This window comes from Amblyomma americanum, chromosome 1 (assembly GCF_052857255.1).
Source record: "Amblyomma americanum isolate KBUSLIRL-KWMA chromosome 1, ASM5285725v1, whole genome shotgun sequence".
NCBI classification, from domain to species: Eukaryota; Metazoa; Arthropoda; class Arachnida; order Ixodida; family Ixodidae; genus Amblyomma; species Amblyomma americanum.
The window spans coordinates 269831804-269858357 of NC_135497.1; the positions used below are offsets into that span (position 1 = coordinate 269831804).

At 44.9% G+C, this 26554-nt stretch overlaps 1 protein-coding gene across 4 annotated transcripts in view; it reads right to left on the reverse strand.

The window, feature by feature from the left end:
* The window catches only part of LOC144115064 (uncharacterized), a 159817-nt gene that overhangs the window by 129704 nt on the left and 3559 nt on the right, over window positions 1–26554 (reverse strand). For all 4 annotated transcript variants that reach the window (XM_077649199.1, XM_077649201.1, XM_077649200.1 and 1 more), the window contains exons 5-8: window positions 16181–16241; window positions 9952–10263; window positions 1652–2254; window positions 682–834 (exon numbers count right to left, since the gene is read on the reverse strand). In XM_077649199.1, coding sequence (XP_077505325.1) covers window positions 682–834; window positions 1652–2254; window positions 9952–10263; window positions 16181–16241 — 1129 coding nt within the window. The remainder of the gene's footprint in view (window positions 1–681; window positions 835–1651; window positions 2255–9951; window positions 10264–16180; window positions 16242–26554) is intronic.

Below are 26554 nucleotides of genomic sequence, written 5' to 3' on the forward strand. Positions count from 1 at the left end.
TCTCTAGTGAGTTGCTACTTGCTCAGAGCTAATAAGAGCCAGAACTACTCATGTTGCACTTTTTTGTAATGACACCTTTTCTGAAACAGGGGAGGGGGGAGCTGATAAATGCCATAACGAAAGGCCAATCTGATTGGTTGGTCAAGCAGTTTTGTTTTCAATTGTTATCTCTGATTTGCCAGGAGCTCCAGAGTCTATGCTTCATAAAAATGACACAACACTGATTCTTTTCCATCAGGATACAAACAGAAGAGGAAAGCAATCCAGTCCCCTTCACACAGAAAAGATGCTGGTAGTGTTTGCAAAGGGTAATCTATCTGTCTAGCAGAGCTTGTTTCCACTGTTGTTAGTGTTCCTTTAATAACATCAGGGGAAGTGCCACCAGAGTACTAAAAGCAAGAAAAATGCAATGACCTCATTGAAGGCCCATTTTCTTCATGAAAAATATGTCAAAACACTCACAAACCTTAGTGAATGTCATTTGTAGACTATGAACTCCCCTTTTTGTAGAAATAGAAATAAAATTATCTTCAGTGCTCTTTCGACAATATTAACCTTTCAAGAAAAACCTACAAGCACTTGTGGCATAACTTTACAACCAAGCCTCGATGTCATGCTAAACTGCTCTTTCATGCAGTGCCCAGTACTCTGGTATGCCATGCTGGTTTTGTGGGACCTCACCTGCTGGTTTTGTGGGACGAACAGCATTGGCCTTCTCCACAACCTTTGCACATGTACTACGGCATTCTCCTGTGGTTTCAGTAGTTTGCACAGCTGTTTCAATGGGTGCAAGAGGCAGTTCACAAGCACCTTCTGTCTTCCCCCCTTTGCTTGCTGCAATCACAAAGCCGGAAGTTGGGCGAGTTGGTGAATGTTCATGATGCATAATATAGCGCAAAGAAAACACAAAATACAGACAGGACGACAAAAACAAGTGCTATCACAATCAAGCAAGCTCCAGTTCATGCTCTATTATTTAGTGCAGAGTTTCCCAAGCATGGTTCTCGAAGCAAATCAAACCTGTGAATTTGCCTTTCTACCACTGAATCAAACTGCAGTCAACACAAAGCAGCATACAACCACATAAGAACAAAAGCAGGGGACAAGCCAAAACCAGACTTCATTTGCTTATTTAGTCTTCATATACATCAGCAATTTTCTATAATAAATCAGCACTAATTTCATAAATTCTGCATGTCACACGCATGAATTTAGCACACAAATAAGCATTCAAGAGGCAACTAGTAGAAACACAACCAGATCTTTCTTTTATCATAAAGAAACCTTGGGCCCCTTGACGATAAGCCAAAAGCATATCTTGTTCTTCAATGTACCATTTAACACTTTTTGGATGGACAAAGACTGATGGAACCTCATAAATTGAAATGTGCCAATTCATTGCTGCAATGTAGCTGCACAATACATTTGCAATTCATATATCTGGTGCAGAATTTCTCGACTTCTATACACATCAATAGAGCAAACAAAAATTCATGAGCAACAAAAAAGCAGTTTTTTTTTATCCCTGTATTACTTTTGTGCTCACTTCCTGGGGCTATGCCATCACACCTTCACAGTTACTCAAGGGTCGTTCATCACCAAGAATCACTTAAAATCACATAAAGCAAGAGACCATTTAGGCATTACTTACTAGGTTGATGTGGTTTTCTCCGAGTGGATGGATCAACCGTGAGAGAAAAGCCTCTGTACTGTTTTGGCTGACGCACAGATGCAAATTTTCGTTTCCAGACAGGGTCAACAGAAGCTTCATTCCAAGCCAAACCAAGACAGTCACTTTCAAAAGGGTATTCATACCCTTGCAATCCATTCCCCAACACATTTTCTGCAGTGTTTGGTTCCCCCCGGGCCTCCTCTGCTCTTCCTATTGTAGCCCTGTTTTTTAGGTAATCAAGATACCCTTCCACACAGTCTTCCGAAGGCAAGCTTGAATTTTCGACTATATCCGGAATAACACTACTCCTGGAAATATCATGTCCTTCCAACAATTTTTTAGACTGCTCATGGCCACGGGTGGCTGAGGTGTGGGTGGCAAACGTGGCGCTGTGTGGTCGGCAGTCAGTCGCAGCATCAACAAGCCTCGGTGAGAATCCTCTTGTCACATCTGGAGATGTGTGGGCATCCACATGGCTTGCAATGCGATCTGTCTGATGCTGTGGTGACTTGACCGAGCTGTGTCGATGCTCTGCCGCCTTCTTCTGCTTCTCTACCAGCCTACGCAGTTTCTTGCTGCTTCCTGCGCAAGACATGAAACTTAATTTTGTTTTCAAACCATCAAAAGAGTTTTTACAAGTGTAGAAAAGAAAATCAACATCAACTATGGTAAAGAACAGCCACTTGAACCTGCATTCTGAATTTGTAAAATTACTTTTCAAGCATTATAATGGCCGTGACTATGAAAGCTCAGCCATCAAAGCCGCCCCACATACTAACGTTTCACATTTAAAAGAGCAGCAGCATCTCGGACAATGCAATGATATGGAAAGCTATAAATATATACAAAATAAGGTATCCAGCAGCATAATCACTCATTAAAGCTGCCACAGCACCTTTCAAACTGAGTGCATACAGTATTGCAAGAATACAAATATCCTCATAACAAGTGTTGGTGCTTGAAAATTATCAGAGCTATAGCATGCAGATGCAAGCATAGTATTTTTGTAGATGGTACATCGAAAAATTGGTCAACTATTACGCTTTACGGTAATGCAATTTTTGAGTGGAGCTGCTGCGACACTTGAACCATAGTGCACCGTATCGGAACACTCAGTGCGGAACGGAGGTGGCTTTGGGTTTCGGCTTGAGCAGCCCACAGCGGTCTGCCGCCAGTAAGAGTCTCCTCGGGCAAACAGACTACCGCGCGCATTACTCTGTCGCCATCTCTTAGCAGGTCACCGCTGCGGAGCCCGTCTTCTAGCCGCCGCTGTAACCTCTTCCTCCCCTTTCCTCCTAGTGCTCTCTTCGCTATCGCTGTACTTTAATCCGCTACTGTGTTCTGCATTTTCTCTGCCAGTTACGCCAAGGCCGACGGTGACAGCGAGGGACGACATTCAACCCACGAACGGGTGCTTAAGAGCTGAGCTCTAAAAAAAACTGAGTGAAAGTTTAATCTGTATATGTACAATTTGGCTAATGAAATCAAGGCTTTAGTTCTGGAAACATGTGCAATAATTCGCACAGATTAAAATCTGCCTAAGGCTACCAAAAAAAGTTACCGTATTTACTCACATAATTTGCGCCCACATGCAATTTGCGCACCCTCAACTTTTTGCCGGATTTTTTAAAAAAAACTTTCTCGCATATTTTGCACTCTCCGCTGCACCGGACCACCGGCATGCATGCAGGTGCGCGCAAGACAGGCTTTGGAAAATCGCCACAACCGCATAGCTGCGTCCTGTCACAAAAGGTGGTAGTGGCGAGGGCACGAATTGTGCGCCGTTTACCTGGCTGGCTCACGCTGGCGGTCGCTCTCCCGTACGAACACTAGCGCGCGCCCGAATCTGAAACTACCAAATTGTGTGCTGTTCAGTTTGCGCTAGTCAACTGGGCTGCACACGAGGGTGCAGTTTTATTACGCCCTTTATCTCCTTTGCCTCCTGTTGGTTTCGGGATTGTATTGTTGTGCATTTATTGCCCTGAGCTATGCGCATGCTGCCATACCATCCCGCGGGGAACTACATAACGTGGGGCCGAGAGGGAGGGGGTATGAGTCTTACATTTAGAGTCAGTTTTTTTTTCTGCCAGCAAGGGGTGCAAGATTGGGGAGGTCTACATATAGGTGGCAATATACAGTATAATAATGAGAGTTATGAACTTTGTAGCATTTTTTAGGATGTGTTCAGAAAATCTTTGCATAATTTACGTACCCCCTTTTAAAGCCTGAATTTTTTAAAAGTGCGCAGCGAGTAAATATGTTTGAATACTGAAGATGCAGCTTTAATATTATATTTTGCAACACTTCATAGCATTAGAAGACACTTCACAGCGTTACAAGATACTAGATATCAATGTTGAGCTTAATATTCATCCAACCATAGTAAGCAGCATATTAAGACGTAGCATTCAATGCTGGAGACCAACTCCTAGTTAGCTTCAGATAAAGCACAGTAGGATACTTATACTGTCAGTGCGTCATTTAGCTTCACAACTTTCCAAACATCATCTCATCCAAATCCTAAAATTTATTCCACAGCTTCCTAAATTCTACTGGGGAACTGTAACAAGCTATAAATCTTGCAAAAAAAAGTACTAACATGCTTTGAAAACTACCAGAAGAATCTTCAACAGCTATGAGTCACTCCTTTGTTCTTAAAGAACATTTTAAAAGCCGACCATTTCTGTACATAAGGTGAATAGAAACTACATCCACAATCTGGGCCACAATCCCTATTAGCCAATAAGACAAAAAAAAGTTGCACATCAGAGACAAGAGCAAATTACGGGAAAATAGACAAGCACATTCCAAGCAAGTCTTACAGTGAAACCTTGTTATAGCGAACAGGTTTGGTTTGGTTTATGGGGGTTTAATGTCCCAGAGTGACTCGCACTGTGAGGGACGCCATAATGAAGGGCTCCGGAAATTTCAACCATCTAGGGTTCATTAACGTGCATTGACATCGCACAGTACACGGGCCTCTAGCATTTCACCTCCATCAAAATGCAACCGCCGCGGCCAGGATCGAATTCACGTCTTTCAGGTCACCAGCCGAGCACCATAACCACCGAGCCTCCGCAGCGGCTTATAACGAACAGGTAAAGAAGTTCGATACAGCTGAAATTCATATAAAATTTCATCATAAACACACATAATAGCTGTGCAATTTAGTCAGTGAAGGGATGACAATTCAGGCGATCCTTTCTAGAAACTTAGCAGAATGTTGAGTTGAGCAATTAGTAATGATCACTGAAAAGTGCACAGAAAGATGACAGACACAAAGAAAGGTGGACACAGGACAAGCGCTGTTCTGTGTCCACCTTTCTTCGTGTTTGTCAACTTTTTGTGTGCTGTTCAATCAGTATGAACATCACTAGAGACATGGAGAGTCCTTTTCCCAGGTTTTAGCAGAGTTTCAGGGGCACAAAAAATCGAGTGCATTAGGTTGCCTTCCCCTCATCACAGTCGTTTCACATGGAAAGCAGTACGTCTGAGCGAAAGCTATCCCCGTTTTCACCACCTCCACGACAGCTGACCTGAGCCCAGGATTGTTACTGCAAGCTTTCAACTGCCTGCGCTGCTCCTTCCAGGGCGCTTTCAACGAATGCCAGAAGCATGAACACGTGCCAACTACCTGACCACAACCTCAACGCCGCTGTTGGCGAATGTGGGATAAAAACCCGAACCTTGGCGCGAACGCCTGCCGCATCACCACCAGTCACTTGTGTAGTGCGGCGAAGCCTGCCATGTGCAATCCAAACATGCACCGTTTGACGCTGGGTGGTTTGATTATCCCTTTCACCGACAATCGCATTCAATATATAAAGTAGGAATTTCATTTGTTTGTCAAAAATATTCACAAAGAGTTTGATATAGCCAATGATTCGTAATATCCGTGTTCGTTATATTGAAGTTCGACTGTATATTGAATGTAAATTTCCTGACACCCACAAATGACTTCCAAAAGCAGTGCCAGGTGTGCATTATGAAAAGTTGAGAAATACAGATAACAGTTTCTTTGGCGCTGAGTTGTCAAGCCTTTTCTAGTATGCAGCCATTAGGCGCACGCTCCTGGCTTGCACGTCGTCACCGTTGTCGTAACCAGCAGAGCTATAGCAAAGCGAACAGCACAGCGAAGGATGAAAGTAAGGTGATAATGAAAGGGGGATAAGGATGAAAAGGCAGAGGAGGGAGTAGAGTTGGAAGAGAGGAAGGCAGAAGCGCAAGATGGAAAGTGGTGGAAGAGCATACAGCGGGGCTGGCGAGAGAGGTCGAACTCAGTTTGCACCGGCTGCCGAGCAATGACTTCTCGAACAAACTTGCAGAAAACCATCATGCTTAAAAAGTGCACCACAACCATATGCACAAATGTGACTGTGGTGGATAGCATAGCAGGCAGATATCCCCATAAACCTTCGGTTTCAGGCAGCCCACATTGGGGGGTTTCTGAAAAACAACGCACTGCCTTTCCCAAGTGAGGAAATTCCTGGCGCAAAAATTGTGAGCCGCTTAATTGTTGCACAGGTGCGTGGCTGAATATGTTTGAATCATTCCAAGATCTACAACAGAACTGCTGGTCACAACTTCAGTCAGCCATGGATCAGCAATCGAACCCTCAATCAACACATACACGGGCATCTATGGAAACTGTTTGCAGAGTCCACACCGTTTACTATGGGAACGGGCACACGCTACTCTGAATGTGCGGGCCATGTGCCTTGTGGCATGCTCTAAATGAAGACTTGTCCTTTGTGGCTCTAGCGTCCCTCCTTGAGGCAATGAGGCAAGGATGTTGCAACACATTCTCGCAGAGAGCAGAAAACGCAGAAGAGGACGCCGCTACCAGGCATCCTGCACCGTGCCGCTGTACACCAATGGGGAGTGTTCGTTCAGTGCAGTAGTCTAGAGGCCTTGTGCAATAAAGCGGCAATGCTTCGCACTCTACTCAAGGGTTGCTTAAGCGTCGTCCAAGTTTTCTGCCTCAATATATCGCTGCGCTCAAATTTCACATTAGGGAGTTGTGTAATCATCGGTCATACTTTTTTTTTTAGCGTATTCTTGTAATTTCTTTTGATGCTGTATGTGTATTTCCATGTGCATGTATTCTACTTGTTTCTTGATCCACTCATATTTGTTATATTTTACACTTTTTATAGTGAACTGCTTAAGCACAGTTAATGCTCTCTATTTCATTTCTTATGCATACATTACACTGAACTGCCAAGACAGATTTGTTCAAAAATAAAAGAAAAATTATCCATTTATAATGACACAAAGCTTTACTAGAAATCAAGGTCATGAAAAAAATGATAAATCCAAGCAACATAATATGTGCAACTATTATTCACAGGAGCTAAGTCATTTCATGCAGTATGGTACAAAAAGAAATTAAAGAGACAGTGAGGGCGCCTCCATCCAATTTTTGTTCTTAGTAAATACTATATAATATATGGCTCTTTCCTAGTATGTTCACATTTGTTCAGTAGCAAGACTCATTTATTGCTGAGAAAATTGGATTTAGAAACTTTCCCTCCACTCGATTCAAACTTGACGTCAACACAAGAAAGTACTCAGTGATTACCATTTGGAATTGAGTGGCACTATAACCTAGCCTCAGGGATGCGTGCACAATAACTGTCTGAAAAATATTGCAGTTTACTCAAGGGTAGGAAACTCCAGTTAGTTTTGGTTCCAGCTCCTTCAGCGCACCTGGTGACTGAAGGAGACCCGACGTTTAAAAAAATTAAGGACATGGACGCAGCACAACATGCTTTGGCGGTGGCCGAATTGTCTGAGGCACAGCGAAACAAAGCTGCTTTGTTATAGCCAGTGGGGGTTCAAATCCTGCTCAGGGATGAAGTTTTTTTCAGCTGGATACCGTTGCCATTACAACGCTATGCCTTTCCTCCAGCCGCTATGGGAGGAATTAGCGCCGACATACGGATTGGCTGGATAATGGTATAATAGAAGTTTCCTACCCCTTGTTTACTTATGAAAACACTGGAGGTGGCAACCCCTGTATTTATTTATTTTTTTACTTTTCTAGCTTATAAAAGCTCCACTGTCAGTGAAACTAGCATCACTGTCATTACAACACTGTAATCTATTGATACAGGTCAACTTCAATTTGTCTGCAGTGTCCCTTCAGGAGGCTTATGAAACTAGTACTACATGGCAGGAATTTCATAAATTCACAGCTTTATCTAAGGTTTTTCTGTAATACCTATAAAATGAAATAATATGCAACAAGGCATCTCAGCTTGCACTGGTAAACAAGCCACCTTGAGATACAGCAACCCTGTGACACTTCAAACCTTTCAGGTGCCATTTTTTGTTTTAATCAAAGAAAATTATTGTTCTGTCTAACCAGTATATTCAAGCCTCATGAAAGTGAATTTGTTAGTTTTACAGAGAAAAAGACCGCAAGTCAGTCTTCACAAGACCAGCAAGTAAGACTTCACAATAGTTGCTGGTCTTTTGCTCTGGAAAACTAACAAATTCCTTTTCACGAGTCTTGAATATACTGGTTAGACAGAAAAATAATTTTGTATTTTGAGTAAGCTTTCACAAATATGTGAAGACTACAGGTACAAAGCTACGTACAAAGAGTCAGCTTAGAAAGAAATAGTGATATCGAAATGCCTGGATTTGGCAAGTAAGCATACAAGAGATCGTGGAATGACTCTGTTCTGCGAGGATGCACATTATGCTCAACACCGAGCAAAAACAACCGATGTGATCACTGGCGGCAAAACCTGTCTGCATAAAAATGGCAGACAACGTGATACCCAGCTCATGCGAAATATCTATTGCATTCTCTATATGGCACAACAAAAAAAACCTTTTTGCAACTAGAAAGATGCTAAATTCAACTCAAACAATAAAATCACTGCTAAGTGCACCGCACTCTCAGAAAAAGCTGCGAGTTTGCTGTGTACAAAATTGTGTACAAAGCGCCTGAAAGGGCTAAAAGTGGCAAGTTGCCACCAGGAATACTTCACCTCAACCTTGTCAGCCAAATAATTTCCCGTCATCATCATCAGCAGCAGCACCAGCAGCAGCCTGGCTAGAGCCACTGCAGAACAAAGGCCTCTCTCAACGATCTCAAATTAGCCCTGTCCTGTGACAGCTGCTGCCATCCTTTCCCCACAGACTTCCTATCTGCCCACCTGACTGTCTGCTACCCTTTGCTCCATTAACCTTCTCTTGGAATCCATTGTCACCCAAAGGAACCATCGATAATCTGTTCCCCTTCATATGCCACAGAACACAATTTCTCTTTAAGGATGGCTTGACTTTTCCTGCAGCTGTTAGAATAGCCCACCATCCTCCAGGAGGCCTCTGATGCATGTGAGCTGAGAATAGTTGCTGGCTGGTTTCCTTAAAACACTGCAATCAGCGATAGCCCAGGAATGGCAAGAGTCACGCAAGGGTCGCAGCTTAAAATGCAAAACAACGGCCGACAGCTATCCACTCTCTCGGTACATGTGTGCAGCCTTGAGTTTGTCAGAAACCCTGCTAGCAAATCAGGAGGTGGATTCCCAAAGTTGTTCGCACATAAGTACGGTTGACAGTTTGTTTTTACCAATGCAGTGGCCAGTCTTCGCAGCCAATGACGATACCCAAAATGACAACCAGCAAAGAACTGTTCTTACCCGTAAGCAGCTTTGTAAATTAAGTCCCTGATTAGCTAACAGCAGCATTAGCACCTACAATGATGTATGCTTTTAGTGAGAAGCAAAGAAAGTGATGCAAGCACAGAGAGTTTGGCGTGTGTCAAAAGTGTTGAAAGATGACTATACTGCCCTTTGAAAGTCCACTTACACAAAACAATATAAAAGTTTTTGTAGGAAAAGGCTCACAGTATACGATACATGTTCATACCAAAATCCCACACTGCAACTTCATTAAAAAGTGCCAGAAGGCCATTTCAAATCATAATGCTTTTGCACACAGCAAAGTAGATACAGCACTTGAAAGATGTAAATTGTGGAGTTTATCGTGCCGAACCGACACACAGGCTATGACGGACGCTGTAGCAGAGGACTCTGGATCAATTGAGACCACCTGGGGTCCTTTTAAAGTATGCTAACATCACAAAGCACACGGGCGCTTTTTGCATTTCACCTCCATAGAAATGCAGCTGCCGTAGCCCAGGTTAAACCCGGGTCCTCCAGCTCAGTAGTTCAGTGCGTAACCACTAACCACAGCACTGGGTAGCATTTGAAAAGCTGTTGATAACAATCCTAAATGATCAAACAGAAGAGAAAAGCACTTACCTACTAAAGCTTTGCTGCCAGAACTACGTGACTGTTTCCGCAGTTCATCATTGATATAATGTGCTTTTTTCACACTGAGCCCACCTGTGCTCAAACTGTGTTCTGTAACAATGCCATCTATGGTGAAGGTGACATTGTTGGTAGTGGTGATAGCAGTTCCGGAGGGCACAAAGCTGCTTCGAGTGCTGGGCTGTCTCAGTGACCGCATGAATTCTACTTCACCATGGTGTAGCAACGCCCCATTTTCGATAGGAGAGAGCTCGCATGGAATGTGCCCTCTCTCTCTTGACTGGGCTTGAGATAACGGAATACCTACCGAGAAAATAAAGAGCCATATGCTATCAGAAAAGGTTGCACTATGTAAGCACTATTCAATAAATTGGCCCTGGAGTACCTCCTGGTCCTAGAAAACAAGCCTTGAAATAAGTGGGGCCCCACCTTACAACTAATGCCATCTCAAAAGAATTCAGGATCACCTCCTAGTAGGCAGCAATAGAGAAATTACAGGTACAGTCGGGGACAAAAATCTGTGGACCACGTGTTCCTCAAACGAAGCCGACAGCTCTGCAATTATCCGGCGGCTGTAGATCACACTTGCGGAGGTGACAGTCAAAATTTTGTTCTTTCTCCTACACAAGTGTAGTCTCCAGCCACCGGATAATAATAGAGCTATCTGCGTCATTTAAGAAACACATGGTGCACAAACTTTTGACCCCAACTGTACAATATTTTTCCCCCACCTTAAAAACCTCTTTCCATTTTCTCTGATTTGACCATTTGAAGCAATGCTTTACCTACCAAGGCCCCGTCCAGTCACTATTCCCCCCCACTGGTACTAACACCATTCTCACCATTATCCTTGAGAACTATGCAAGCAGTGGCGCAAAATAATGCAGGAACTCTTATCACAGAGTAGCGGCTCTTCAACCATATAAAGCAGACGGGAAAACATCCACAGGAAACAAAGGAAAGCCCACTTTTCACTAACTGTGAGCGCTACGCACCCCACAGGCTTATGTAAATTGGCAGGAATGTTCACACCTGCTGAATGCATGAACTAACCACGCTCAAGGAGTGGTTCAGGACTTCGTTAATTAAGAAGTATGTAGGCATGTATGTATGTAAGTATGTAAGAAGAGCATGTAGGCAACCTAAACTCACCCTTTCTCACAAACATTACAAGTGGATTAGAAAATGTTTATTTCGTCAAAGTGCAGATACAGACAGTCCACACTAGATGCCCTCCAGCCCATGGCTAGCAGCGACCTTAGTGGCCCACTCTGTGGCCAAGGCTTGAATGCCCGGATCCGAGCTGACCAGAACAGCCTCCCATTGCACAAGAGAAGGAATTTGTACTAGATCTTCTTGTGGAGGTTCTTCTTTACATTGCCATAGTATGTTATCATATGTAGCTGTTTCGTCACAGAACATGCACTCTGGGTTAAAGTCATCCAGGTATATTTTTGCCAGTATACAACAGCTAAGAAAGGACCTCGTTTGGAGTTTCCTCCAGGCAGTCTCTTGCGCCTTACCCAACGTTTTGTCAGGTCGTGGAAATTTGTGCCTTTCCAATTTGCAATGGCTTGTGATACCGTGGAAAGATGCCAGCCCCTCCTTGGAGTAACCCATGGACACAGATGACCCATAGACTCTTGACGAAACCTCGAGCCATGCTGTGGGTCGCCTCGTTTCCCAGATTCCCCTGAGTGAGCCAGCACCAATATCACCTTAATTTCTTTGTGAGGTTGCCTGGTCAGTTTCAGTATCTGTTGTGAGATTCTGCCCCTCACAAAGCTACGGACAGCCAATTTGGAATCTGAGAAGATTGTATCAGCGTAAGTGCTAGCTATGGCTAGTGCCACAGCTGCCTCTTCCGTTGTTTCTGAAGATTTTGTCACTACCAACCCCGAGGCCCGCAGCCGCCCACGCACGTCCACCACCGCAAGTGCGAACGCTCCGCTTGATGTGCATTCTGCTGCGTCTACATAGTCAGCTCTTTCGTTTGTTGCGTATTTTTCATGTAGAGCTATTGCCCTAGCTTCCCTCCTTCCTGCGTGGTGTGAAGGGCGATATTCTTTGGCAGTGGTTTCATCTGCAGCCCCTTCCTAATGAGCCGGGATATCAGTTTTCATGTCCGCGGATGAAGGTTCCACGCCTATCCCTAGGCGCTCTGTATGAATCTGCCAGCTTTGGTGCGCTTAAGCCGTTTTGTTTGCAACGTGAGGTGAGCCTCCTTGAGCTCCTTTAGTGTGTGATGTATTCCCAGTCCCAGGAGTCTTTCTGTTGACATGAAGTTTGGCAGCCCTAAGGCTGCCTTATATGCTTGCCTAATTATCAACTCGGCTTTGCCTTTCTCCGCGGCATCTAGCTTCAGGTATGGCAGTGCATACACCATCCTGCTCAAGACAAATGCCTGCACTATCCTGCAGAGGCCTCTTTCTTTTACCCCCCCTCCTGTGGTTGGTGATTTTTCTAATTAGCCTAATTGACATATTAACTGATGTTTTCAGCTTTTCCAGGGTTTCCTTGTTTTTCCTGTTAGCTTGTAGATGTAGTCCACCAAGAGCTTTATGGACTGCACCTCCTTGACAGGAAGTCCCCCCATGCACACGTTAAGCTTGTTTCCTGGAACAGGGACCTCTGGGTTTGTCTCTGATGACCAGGAGCTCCGATTTTGGGTGTGAGCATGTCAGGCCTGCTTGACCTGCGAGCTGAGAGTGTCTACTACGATTTACAATGTTTCCAATATCTGACCGTCGCTCCCAGAGGGTGATGTCGTCTGCGTAGAAAGTGTCTCAGCCCGGATATGGCTTCTAGTCTGGGTGGAATTTTTATGAGGGAGAGATTGAAGAGAAACGGTGACAGTACCGATCCCTGCGGTGTCCCTCTGCCCCCTAGCCGAAAAGGCAATGACTATCTCGCCTGCCGTGATTATCGCGAACCCACGGCTGAGAAATGAGCGGATGTATCAGAAGATTTTTTCTCCTCGGTTAATGTCTGAGAGGTTCTCGAGAATGGTTTCATGCGCCACGTTATTGAAGGCTTTGTTGCGGTCCAGCCCTAGCACTGCTTTGGTGCACGTTCCTTTCCAAGGATCTATCACGTCTGCCTTGAGCTGGAGCATGACATCCTGGGTGGATAAATTACGCCTGAAGCCTAGCATGGTTGGGGGGATGAAATCATCCTTCACATACTCCTGCAGTCTGTTTAGGATCACAAGCTCCTTGAGCTTGCCTACGCAGGAGATGAGCGAGATGGGGCGCAGATTGGCAATGTCTAGTTTCTTCCCTGGTTTGGGAATAAAAGTAATCTTTGTATGTCTCCAGGCTTGCAGGATTTTTCCGCTGTCCCAGTACTTAGTCATAAGGCCCGTGATTGTCTCGACCAATTTTGCGTCTAAGTTCCTTAATGCTTTGTGACCCCGTCCGAACCTTCACAGACATGGTGCGGAGCTGCCCCATGGCAAAGCAAACCCCTGCCTCCGCAATTTCTGCATCTAGCTCTGAATTCAAGAGCCCACAATAGTCTGGTAGTTCAGCCTAAGGGGCCTTGCTGAAATATCTATCCTGTAGTTCTAACAAGAACTCTTCTGTGATCCCTCGTATTTGCGGATCAGTCTGGCGAGCTGACTTCTCTACGCCAATTTTGTCTGTGCCGGGTAGAGCAGGTGTCTGAGCAGTTACGTCTTTTTGCAACCTAGCTGTTCGTTCATGCGGTCGCATTTCTGACCCCACTGCTTTTCCTGAAGCTCCAGGGTGTAGGCTTCTATCTGTCTTTCTAGTTTGGCTACGCGTTTCCTTAGCGGTCTTGTGTTTGTGCTTCCTCAGTCTCTTTTGTAGGCTGAGGTTAGGCTGAGGTGTGCTTCCCACATATGGAGCAGCCGCAAATCTGTAATATGGCCCTCTTCTTCTATCAGCAACTCCGCTATGGTTTGCTTAATGTCCTTGAGTGACTCAATCCAATCATAGAGATTCGTGATTTCTGCTTCACCTGTCTGCCCTCTTAAGTCCCTGAATTTATCTCAATCCGTGATCTTTGTCTTCTTTACTATTTTGTGTTTAGCTGTTTTAAAGGTGGTGGCCGAAATGCAATGGTCCCTACCTAGTGTGCGTCCCGAGTTGAGCCATTCGGCTCCCAGTATATTCTTAGCGAGCGTTAGGTCCGGTGACGTGTCGAAGCTTACACTACTGCTTTGCCTCGTGCATTCCTGCGGGTTGTTTAATATGGCAAGATCAAGGTATTGGGTCACTTGCCATACTATGTTGCCTTTTTGTCTGGCTCGCATCCCCATCCCATTTTTGGCTGGCAACGCATCCCCATTCTGATGCGGGGCATTGAAATCTCCGACTACTAGTAGCTGCACTTTGGCTGCCAACCAGGCTTCTAACCAGCAGTTCCGGAGTACCCGTCCCTTTGTCTCTCAGCGGGCTGTACAGATTAAGATTGGTTTATGGTTTAGGGGGTTTAACGTCCCAAAGCGACTCAGGCTATGAGAGACACCGTAGTGAAGAGCTCCGGAATTTCGACCACCTGGGGTTCTTTAACGTGCACTGGCATCGCACAGTACACGGGCCTCGAGAATTTCGCCTCCATCGAAATTCAACCGCTGTGGCCGGGATCGAACCCGCGTCTTTCAGGCCAGCAGCCGAGCGCCATAACCACTCAGCCACCGTGGCGGCCTTGTACAGATTAAGAATAAAGAGATTACGAGATAACTTCTCAACCACAGAGATGTTAGCAAACTCCACAGATGTTAGCAAACTCATAAAATAAGCAAGGGATTCATTCATAGCACATTAGCACTCTTAATTGATGTTGCTTAAAAAAACATGGAGAGAGAAAAGGTTCCTTTACCTTTCTCCAAATCCTGTCATGCATCACACCAATTATGCAGTTTCATACCCTCTAAACACCATGCTGTTTTAAGTTTTACAAGGTAACTGAAAATTCATATACAGCGCTACAGAAATGAACGAATGCGTTTCACTCATGCTCAAGAGGTGGCAGCACCAGCAGTGCAGGCATCAGTACTGACTGCACAGGCTAGATGGCGCGAGAGGGGATGACCCCCTAACGAACCCCTCCGTCCTTCTCAGATTATTCTTATTCTGGGAACTGATAGCCTCAGGGTCGGGAGGACCCCTTGAAAAGGAAGTGCTCGCCCAAACCGGGACAAAGCTGACAAGTTTGCTCCCGAGAGAAAAGTCGAGGCACGACCCACCAGATGATCCGAACGAGAGCCGGCACAGCCAGCGAGTCTTAGAAGTGCGAGTCACCGCCGCCACGGCATACGATGAGCATGTTAGCTCACCCCAACCTTCTAAACAGCCTATGCGTCATTTACCCTACCCATCTAACCGATCCTGGATAACTTTTCCGAGGCACGAACTGACAGGCACTGCTTCCGCGGTCGAGTAGACAACCCGACTATTGGTGACAACAAATAGACATAACAACATTAAGTACTACTATACTAAACTGTATGATGGTATTTCTGAAAGGCTAGTCACCAGATAAGTCACCTATATATATTTCATTTACCACCACTTATACATGGATAAAAGAAATCAACCCCTAGAAATCGTGAAGGGTGCAATAGTATAATTACCACTTGCAACAACATTGCATCTCATACTTTGCAAGCATGCACAAAGCTCACTACACTGTTTCCATAACTAAACGTAACTAAACTTGTATCACTTGTGTAACAGAGAATTGCACAAGTTTAATGAATATAACTACACAATGTGCAACCACATACAAAAATTTATGTATGCACTGGCAGTAGGAGAGGCAAGAATATTGAGGTAAGAGCCATTTCCCCTTTTCCACTGACTTTTTTCCTTTCCCTTTCCTGTGATCTCCAGATATGGCCAGGGGTTAAGCTAGCCCATATGAGCAGTCTCATCGGAAGCCATCCTAACAAAATGTTACCACTGCATTCCCGATTAAATGTTGGGACACTAGTGCACACTAAGAATAATGCTACAGAGAGCTGTAGCATTATGCTGTTACCAAACAATGGCTGAACTTTATTATGTCTCCGGTTGCCTGCACGGGTCCTCCTTGCTGTCCACCCTCTTTCGAAATACTTTCGCTTTCGCACTTCAGTTTCTAGCGGGCGGAGGGAAATAAAACCAGTTAGACCTGCTCTCACGTATTAAGGCCTTCGCGGCTCAAGATGCAAGCAGCACATGGATGGAGATCGCTAACAGAGCAATAAACTCACCATTCAGAGCATTCCGCTTTCCTGTGGTATGAGTCCCTGATCTACACCTTTTTGAATTGATCTGCAAAAAAAAAAAAAACTGCTTGCACCAATCACTTGAACAGAAGCGGTCAAACATTGTGAGCTATCAAGCCTTTGCTAAACACATTATGTAAAAACACTTAGGCTTTTAAGTACTCTGCAGAAAAAGCACCATCAAATTCACAAAACGAAAGGTGATAATGGCCAGGTCCTTCCTGGCAAAATACAATAATATGAAAGCCTTCGAAATTAAGCATTTAAGTTTTTCAAACATTCTGCAATAAGCCTTCATTTTGATGGCATTTAAAAAGGCTATGTTGAATTGAACATGTGTTTACCTGGACTCATCTACAAATGGTATCAGTACACGTGAAAAATGTGTGGCATAAATATTCTGTGAATACTGTTTCACGTGCTGAGATTTTCACCAAAACAAAGTGCGATTTCTGTGGCTCTGCATGCAAAATGACCGTTGCTCTTCACCACAGTAGATTCTCAAATTGATTCCCAAGAGGCAGTCAAACAGTTGCTGCAATTGTTTTTTCATGTATGAATGAAAAGATCATAGCCGTGGGCACATACCAACGAGAAGGTCATACTGTGCGCCAGCTACCAAAATAAAGCACTGTATGGTTATGTTATTTTGCCGGGTGTGCAGCAACATGCATTCGGAAAACCTATTCCTTTTAACATGCTGTTTAATATTTGAATGCATTTAAAACAATCTAATCTATTGTGAAAACAGAAAGTTTATATTTTGCTAATTATAACTCATCCAGTGTACTCGAAGCAGCTATACATGCATCATAGAATGCGCATGCTACTAATAACTATGAGCGGTGTATAGACAAGCTACATAACCGTTGAGCTGTATAAAAGTACTCAATCACACTGCTAGCAAAACAGCAACATGAATTATGCAACAAGCTGCTCGTTCTGGTTTTATGGGATTTAACGTCCCAAAGAGTCTCGGGCCTGATGGCGTAGTGGAGGGTTCCGGATTATTTCAACCACCTGGGGTTCTTAAAAGTGCACCGACATCGCACAGTACATGGGCCTCTATCATTTTGCCTCCATCGAAAAGCAATCACTGCAGCTAGGATCGAACCCGCGTCTTTCGGGTCAGCAGCCGACCCACTGAGCCACTGCAGCGGCTCACAAAAAAGCTGCTTGTCAAAATGAAGTGCACAGAGATGTGAAACATGTCATATATGCATAACAAGCTTGAATTCAAAGTGCAAACTGATCAACTACAGACAAGCAATATAACACCTGCAGAAAAAGGAGGCCATTAAGGATCCACAATAACTCAAAGCGCACAGACAAAAATACAGATAGATTGCATCCACCACTTTAGGTTCATATATTACATACTCAGAGCTTTACATATAGAATTCCCTTTTTACACGTATAAATTTTCCTGGTGATAGATAGATTTCACATGATGTCAAGGGCGCTATCTTTGGGTGTTGTAGTCGTGTTGGGCTTAATGGCACATAAGCAGCTAAGGCCATCATGCACCAAACACAAGGTATAGGAAAAGTTTTCTTCAGAATTTTATAAAAATTGGAAAAGTGATAGGTGATGTACAGTGCCTAAAACACCATACTACATAGTGATGACAAAGGAGAGATTTTAAAAATGGCCACTAGTAAAAGCTTTAAAGAGGGTCGGATAACCTCAGTGACCATCCTTGGCTGGGCAAGGATCTCAAGGCTCCCTGCTCCCTGAAGACCTGCGACGGCCTGCAGGGCAAGCTCTCGACGGGGAAGACGTGGTGTCTCTTGATGCACCTGATCGACCCGCTAAGTAGAAAACTGCGACCAATCGCAACCTCACCAAAGTATTGAACACGTACAAGGGAGACGGCCACAGACTCCTGGAAGACCTGAAGGCGAAGTACCTAAAGACAGAGAAAGGCCAGTACCCGGTGCCTGAGGGGTACAAAGGACTTGACAACGAAGAGCTGGACCGGCCGTTTACCATGACAGAACTATGGACAGCGATAGATGACAGTAACAAGAGAAGTGCACCCGGCAGGGACGCCATAACTTACAAACTACTCGGTAACATGAGCGGTACAGCCGCCCGCGGCCTCCTAGAGCACATCAACAAAGCCTGGGAGAGCTCACGGTTGTCCAAGGAATGGAAGGACGCCAAGGTCCGCTTCATTCCAAAGGCAAGGCCCTCACGATAGACAACATGCGGCCCATCTCCCTCATGTCCTGCGTGGGGAAGGTGATGGAGCGCATTGTCCTTCGCCGGCTGCAGAAGCACCTCGAAAAAATGGATCAGATGCCGGAGACGATGTACGGCTTCAGGCAACATCTCAGCACCCAAGACGTGTTGATCCAACTCCACAAACCGGTCGTCAAGCCCGCAAGGAGGCACGCGCCGCGCAGGATACTCGCCCTTGACCTGAAGGGAGTATTTGACGTGTCCCATGCAAGCGTGTTGCAGAGTCTGAACAAAACCAGGTGTGACCGAAAGACATTCAGCTGCATAAAAGATTTTCTGTCAAACCAAACGGCGACCATCAGGATAGGGGAGGAGAAGTCGGACCCTGTCTAGCTCGGCGATAGTGGCACCCCCCAGGGATCAGTCTTGTCGCCCCTGCTCTTCAGTCTGGCCCTACTACCCCTGCCCGATCTACTCAAGCAAATCGAAGGCATGGACCACGCGTTTTACGCCAACAATATTACGGTGTGGACAACCCGAGCCGGGTCCAATGCCTGGACGGAGGAAGCCTTGCAACGGGCGGCAACGACCGTACACGAGTACGCAAAGTCGTGCGGACTGAGCTGCGCTCCCCAGAAATCAGAGCCGCTCATGATCCAACCAGGAAAATCCAAGAAGGAGCTGCCACCGAACGTGATCATCACCATCGACGGAACGGTCATCAAGCCAACACAGCAGATTAGCATTCTCGGCCTACTACTTCAGCGTGACGGGAAGGCACACGCCGCAGTCACGAAGATCAAGACTACAACCGAACAGATACTTAGTATGCTTCGGAGGCTATCTAACAGAAACCGAGGCCTTAAAGAGGACGATGCCATGCGCCTGGTATGCGCGTTCGTCGTGTCGCGGGTTACGTACTCCGCCCCGTATCTCCAGCTGACGAAGGCAAACAGGGACACCCTAAACACGATGCTTCATAAGGCAACGAAGCAAGCACTGGGCATGCCCATATACTCGTCCATGCAAAGACTGCTAGACATGGGCACCCACAACACGATGGAGGATCGAAGCCTACCTCTCTAATCAGAGAATCCGGCTAAGTCACACTGCGCACGGACGAACCGTCCTACGCAAGATAGGGTAGCAGATCGAGCCAGTACCCATCAAGGCAGCCCTTCCAGAGGACTGGAAGACGACCAATCAGACCAAACCTCTTCCCCAGAATATGACGCCGGGCAAGGACGACGAGAGGCACACCGCGCGGGCCAAAGCCATAGCCCGGGAGCTGGAAGAGAACCCCAGGGTCCTCTACACGGACGCCTTGCTCCGAAAACACAGTGACCGTGCAGTGGTGGTGGTTACATCAAAAGACAGGCTGATCGTCAGCGTGTCCCTGAAGACAACAGACTCCGCAGTTGCCGAAGAAGCGGCCGTGGCCCTCGCACTCGCACAGCCGAGCGTGGACACCGTGGTCACAGACTCGAAGACAGCCTACGGAAGCTTCCGCAGGGGGGTCTGCTCTCCTCTGATCTCCTCTGCAACCCGAGCCATTCTATCCAAGTGAAAGCTTCCGGGAAGAGCCATAGAGCTCGTGTGGGTCCCGGCTCACTCGCAGGTAGCAGGCAACATCATCGCCGACTACCATGCCCGAGAAATGTCAATCCGGGCCGAGCACGAGCCGGAAGAGCCACCGCACCCTGTCACCAGCTTTCAGGACATTACCCGGATGTACCGCAAGGAAAGGTACAGACTGCCAGAACCGCACCCCAAACTCACCAGGCAACAACAGACGATCATGCGTAGAGCGCAGGCGGGATCATTTGCGCACCCCATACTGATGAACCACATGTACCCTGCGGAACACGATATTCTCTGTCCTTTTTGCAAACGAGAAAAGGGCACCCTGCCACACATCTTGGCAGAGTGCACAAAACTCAAGACCCCCCACCTCCTCCCCTTCACGCCAACACCCCCAATCCCCAACCCCTTGAGCGATGGGAGACCTTGTTATCCAGCCCCGCCTTACCAATTCAGCTCGCACTGACGGACAGGGGCCAGGAGCTGCTGGAAACATATGGGTCCCGTAACTAAAGAACCACCCCACCTGGTGCCTGCGTGCTCCACCAATTTATTTCTGGCTTAATAAAAGTTGATTCATCATCATCGAGGCTCCCGACCAACCAAATAAAAACCTCAGCCCTCTTCTCAGGAATGAGAACATGGCTAAGGCGCATCAAGAATCAAGCAGAACAGCAGATCAGGATTCAGTTTTTGAAGAAAACCTACCTCCTTTAAAGACCTAAAAACATAAGACATGTCAACAATTGCATAATCACTTAAGAGCAGTACCGAATTAAGAGGAATGCATTCTTTATAAAATTGAGTAAAGAACTTTTTTCTTACTTTTTCGCGTTTCGAGCATGGGAATAAAATATGGTTTACTGTGAAGGGGCTTGTCTTGTTTTGTTAACAGAAAATTATGTTAAGTGAGTGTGTGCAATGCAAAATCGACACAAGATTACTTCTATGAAACGTTTCTGATGCCTGCATGATTTCCATTCTCCTAAGATGGACTTCACAGAGTGTAGTTTGTTGTTTACTTCATTTTCCCAAGCCACTTGCCATTTATCTTTCATCTTAGTGTGTATTAACTTCATGCAGTCTCTATACAGCATGTTCACTTTCTTGATTTCACCACAGCAAGCTCGTGAAGCACCTGTGCCAGCTCTCCCATTTCCCTCTATCCCAACTTGGCTCGGCACCCAGCAGAATCTTATCAAGTGACCTTGTTATTGCGTTTTTTTTTTATGTTGTGTATTATACTTCTGACTAGGGGCTCAGCTGCATTTCCAAAATGGAGCGCATGGAGTAGGCTCAGCGAATCAGTGTAAATTATGCTGTTTTCAATAATGTAATTCATTATTCTGCCCACAGCTGCATACACACAGCATACATTCGGCTCAGAAAATTGATGCACAATTCGGCAGTCTTACCATTTTTCCCCCATTTTCCATGTACTGCAGCACTGCTGACATAATTTTACGATTTTGAGCCATCTGTGTAAAATTCTGTGTAACTTGCATATTTTTCTTTAACAGCCAGATATTCTTGTATGTGTTCATGTGGCATTTGTTTTTTGCGAAGGTGTGTTAATGTGAAGTCACACACAGAGTGTAAGCTGTACCACAGCGGCAGTGGATTATGTCGGGGTAATTTCAGGTAGGGCATTCAGCAATCCTAACTCGACATTTATGTTCGAAGTGCAATAAGAGAGGTCTTATTGATTGGTGCTTATTATTGAAGAGAGCCTTGGAAGGGCACTTTGCGACTATAGGGTAACAGAGGCGCTTCGGCAGGGACTTTATTTTTAGTATGTATGCGCACATAAGCGTTGTTCTATCTGTGAGGGGCGGTTCACCTGTTTCAACACAAAGACTATTCATGGGGGAAGTTCTGTATGCACCAGTTGAGAGACGCAAACCTGTGTTTTGTACTGGATCTAGTCGTTTAAGGTAGGATGGTCTCGCTGACCCATACACTACCCATCCATAATCGAAGGCAGAGCATACTACAGAGCGGTAAATTTGCAAAAGACATGTTCTATCAGATCCCTAGTGTTTTCCTGAAAGTACTTTGAGTACGTTCAGGGACTGCAAGGCTTTCTAAAAGAGCGTTTATGTGAGGTAGAAATTGAGTTTTTTATGAAATGTAATGCCTAGAAATTTGTTTGTTATTTAGAGGCAATTCGCTTTCGTTTAGGTGTAAGGTGGGGTCTGCTTGTAGGCTTCGTTTGAGCAAGAACAGAACAGCCACTGTTTTCTTTGTAGAAAACTAGAAACCATTCCTATCTGCCCATGTCAATAGTTTGTTTATTTTCAATTGTATTTGCCTCTCACATGTTGCTACGTTTGAGGATGGGCAGGCTATTTGAAGATTGTCAACGTAGACTGAATACATAATGGACTTCAGGATTATTTTAGTTATGGAATTCATTTTTATGATAAATAGCGTCGTGCTTAATAAACATCCCTGAGGTACTCCATTTTCATGAATGAAGTTCCTTGAGAGGTGTGAGCCTAGACGAAGAGAGAAGTAACAGTTGGACAGGAAGTCATTCAGGCAGTTGAACATCCTACCGCGGGTGCATAGGTCCCCAGGTCACGGAAGGTCCCAAACCTCCAGGTTATAACATATGCTTTCTCCATATCGAAGAAGACTTCAAGACAGTGCTGTTTGTGTACAAAAGTGTCTCGGATTGTATTTTCAAGGAGAACTAGATGATCAGTTGTTGAGCATGCCTGTTTAAAACCGCATTGATGGATGTCAAGAAATTCGCGGGATTCAAGGATAAAAGTTAGTCTTATAATCCGGACACTTTCAAAAGATTTGGCGAGACAGCTTGTAAGGGCTATTGGCCTATTGCCACTAGGGGAAGTTTGTGGTTTTCTAGGTTTTTCCGGAATGGTACTATAATGGCTCTTTTCCATTCCTTAGGTATTTTTCCTTCTATGAATATTTTCTTAAATAAATTCAAGAGTGCCTCTACGGCAGGCTGGGAAAGATGTCTAAGCATTTCATAGTGTATCTGGTCTGGTCCTGGAGCAGTTTTTTTTTCCAACAAACAGTACTCGATTGATTTCTTGGATGGTAATTAAATGGTATCGTTCGTCTGCACTGCCACTTGTTGGAATTTTGTTTTTCTGCAACATATTTGCATTTTAGACATGACTGCGTATACTGTGACGAACTGGAAAATGCAGTGAAGTGTTCCCAAAATATGTCTGCCTGTTCCTCTATGCTTGTTTGTGTGGCAGGTATTGTCAAAAGAGGAATTTTGAACGGTGACAAGCTGTCATTTAATTTTCGAACCTGCTCCCACATTTTTTTTAGATGTGATTTGACTGTTTATAAATGAGACATAGCTCTGCCATGATGCCTTCTCAGCACTGCGACGGATGAGTTTTAGCTCTTTCCTTTTTTTAAATTTACGAGGTCCTCCTGCATCCGGCACCTGCGAAATGTGCCCCAAGCTTTATTTTGTCGTTTTTTTTTTGCTTCCTTGCAGTCTTTTGTCCACCACACTGGTCGTTTTGTCGTACCACTCCTGAAGACTAAGGAATAGCTGAGTGTGCAGCAGTTGATATAATTCGTGAACTTTTCATTTATCTTATCGATGCTGAGATTTTCTAAACCCATTTTTTTCTAAGGTGGCTTTTGCTCCAAAAAGTTTCCAGTCTTAAATGAAGCTTCCAACGTTGCAGTTTTGTTGGGATAACTTCCGGTGGAGATGTTAAACTGATTAGTACAGGAAGGTGATCGCAGCCATATGGGTTGTCAATGACATCCCATTTAAAATCATTAAAAATTGACGGTGAACTAAAAGGAAAAAATCGAAACAGCTGATTTTCCCCGAGGTTGGGGAGCAGTATGTAGCTTTACCAGTGTCCAACAAACAAATATTACTGCTCAGAATAAAATGCTCTATAATTTGACCTCTGGTATCTGCTTTTCACTTCTCCAGAAAGATGAATGTGCGTTAAAATCACCAACTACCAGATAAGGTTCTGGTAGTTGATCTTAAAGGTTTTCTAACTATGTGGGTTAGTTTCAGGTGTGACTCGAGGTATACGGAGCTCACGGTAATACTTTTGTATGCAAGCAGAGTGGTTGCTACAGCCTCAAATTTAGCTTTAAGTTTCACTTCATGGGCTGCTATACTACTTTGCACAACAATGGCTACCCTTCCTGAAAGCTTGCTTGCATGCTCTCGGTCATGGCGGAATACCTTATATTTTTTTAGTACATTAACATGCTCGGGACCTAGGTTAGTTTCCTGCAGGCACAAGCAACAAGAGAGAATGAAGTCAAGATGTCATTTATGTCACTAAGCTTATTTATAAGTCCTCTGCAGTTACAATGCATTATGAATGCCATCTTATTTTATGTATGTGGGGTGGAAAACTATGTTTGGATTGGCCCCATAATTGGGGTCTTGTCCCTTTTTCCGATCCAGGGAGTTCCTCCATCCCTACCATGTCGATGGCACTGAGCTACCCTGGCTCCCATCATCTCTTCAGAGGCACTGGACTACTATGCAGACTGCACATGGGTCTTTGCGTGAGACTCACCAGCAGGCAGCGTGACCGACCTGCTTTGGAGGTGGTGGAGTACCATTAGCTACATCTACCTGCGGTGAGGATGGCCCTGCTACAGCCTCACTGCGTGTGGTTCAGGCAGGTGCCACAGGCCAGTGTGATGGATCGCCCGTCGCACCACATCGACAAAGTTAGTGTGTAGGGTAAAAGAAAAGTTGTTTGTCATTGTGATACGTGGCCTTGCGTATTTAAATGAAATGTTTTCTTTTGTTTTCAATGTTTTATTTTTATGCCTTCCACGATAGGCAGGACCTGGAGTAAGCAGAGTGCTCGACTTCACAGTTAGCACAGCGGAATGCGGCATTGCAGTTTTCAGAGGCATGTTCTTTTAAAGTGCATTTCGCACAGGTGTTATGGCCACAGCAGCTCTGGGAGCCATGGCCAAATCTTTGGCAATTGAACTAACACCTCGGGTTTGGGATATATGGGCACACTGCGATCTTTGTGTACCTCACTTCAACAGAACCTGGGAGTTTGCAGCAAGTGAGTCAATACAAGGTGCTTCGTTTGGGATTTCTTTCTCATCTTTTATTTTGATTCATTGGACTTTTGTGACATTTTGATCGGCGAGGCTGTCGAGCAGTTCCTCCTCGATGAGATCCAGAAAATCAATTTCTGAGATCATACCGCTGACTGTGTTTAGTGACCTGTGGGGTGTGACAGACACAAATGTCCCCAAATGACAGGATATTTGAAAGCTCAGTTACCTGAACTTTGTCACGGATCTCTAGGAGCAAGTCATCGCTAGCTAGTTTGGTGACCTTGTAACCTAAGCCCAATGCTTCTTTAAGACATTTAGCAACTATGGAAGGGAACATTTTCCTTGCTGGTTTTTCAGGATCGTCACTGGGCACAATGTGGTTTTTCGGAAAGACTTGTTTTTTGGAGGAATTGTTTGGTTACATCGGTCTGCCCTTTCTTGAGAGGGCAATCATTTGACGAAAGAGGGGGAGCCATAGGATATGTATATTTTTTTGGCTACGGTCAGCCACCCACCATGGAGCCCAACAAGGGGATGGAACAGGAACTTGCAAGCAAGCCCTGCCCCACGCCAGCTGTACACCCTATTGTCCCGTATATTGTCGTTTGCATCCATGCTTAATTACAAACCGTGTGTATTGGTAAATAATATTATTACTAATACTCCTCTACCACTATCTTTTTTCTTACTGCCATACTGTAACACAAGGCATGCATTAAATGAAAATTTCAATTTGCCTGCCTGTCGCAATGTGTACGGGGAACGCGTAGTTCAATTTTCCAGTGCAAAAGTCTGGAACACAGTGTCTATTAATGTGAAACTTACAAATAACTTCAAGCTGTGCTGCAAGTTTTTATTAACAGCCAAGAAGGGCCCTGACACCCAGGCCCTGACACCCACCTTTTTAACGGCTTGTTGACCTTTGTGAACTTTTCTTTCCTGTTCCTTACCACTCTATGGTTTTTTTTTTGTTAATTGATTTGCTATAAAGTGTTACTTCAAGTGCGTATTTTGTTTCCAAGCAATTTTTATTCCTGTTTGTTTGTTTTTTTCTGTTTAATTTTGTTGTTTTTTTGCTCATTGCGGCTACCAGGTGCATTTTATTTAATTTTGCACTGGACCGTTTCACTAGCATTACGGCTATCAGTCCAAATATTTTGTTATGCACTGCCATGTACTTTAGAAAATAAAGATGCTTTGACTTTTAACTATAACCCAATATGACAAAAGAAAGTAGTTTGCCACCCAAGGTTAACCCTCGCTGCCAGGAAAAAAGGGAAACCTAAGAAGTGAATAGGAGACAGGAGGGCTGTGAGAAAGAGGATAGGAAAGTGAAAGATAGAGGGGAGGATAGGAAAAGGAGACCACCGATTTTCCCCGGCCAGGTCAGGCCAGAGGTGCCGTCTACAAGAAGTTGGGGACAAAGTCGTGTGTTGCCTTTGCCGAGGGGCCTTAAAAGGTCCAAACACTCGGCATGAAGCAGATGCCCCTGTGGGGTATCCTTGGGTGTACAGGCTAGCCCCCACAGTGTATGCG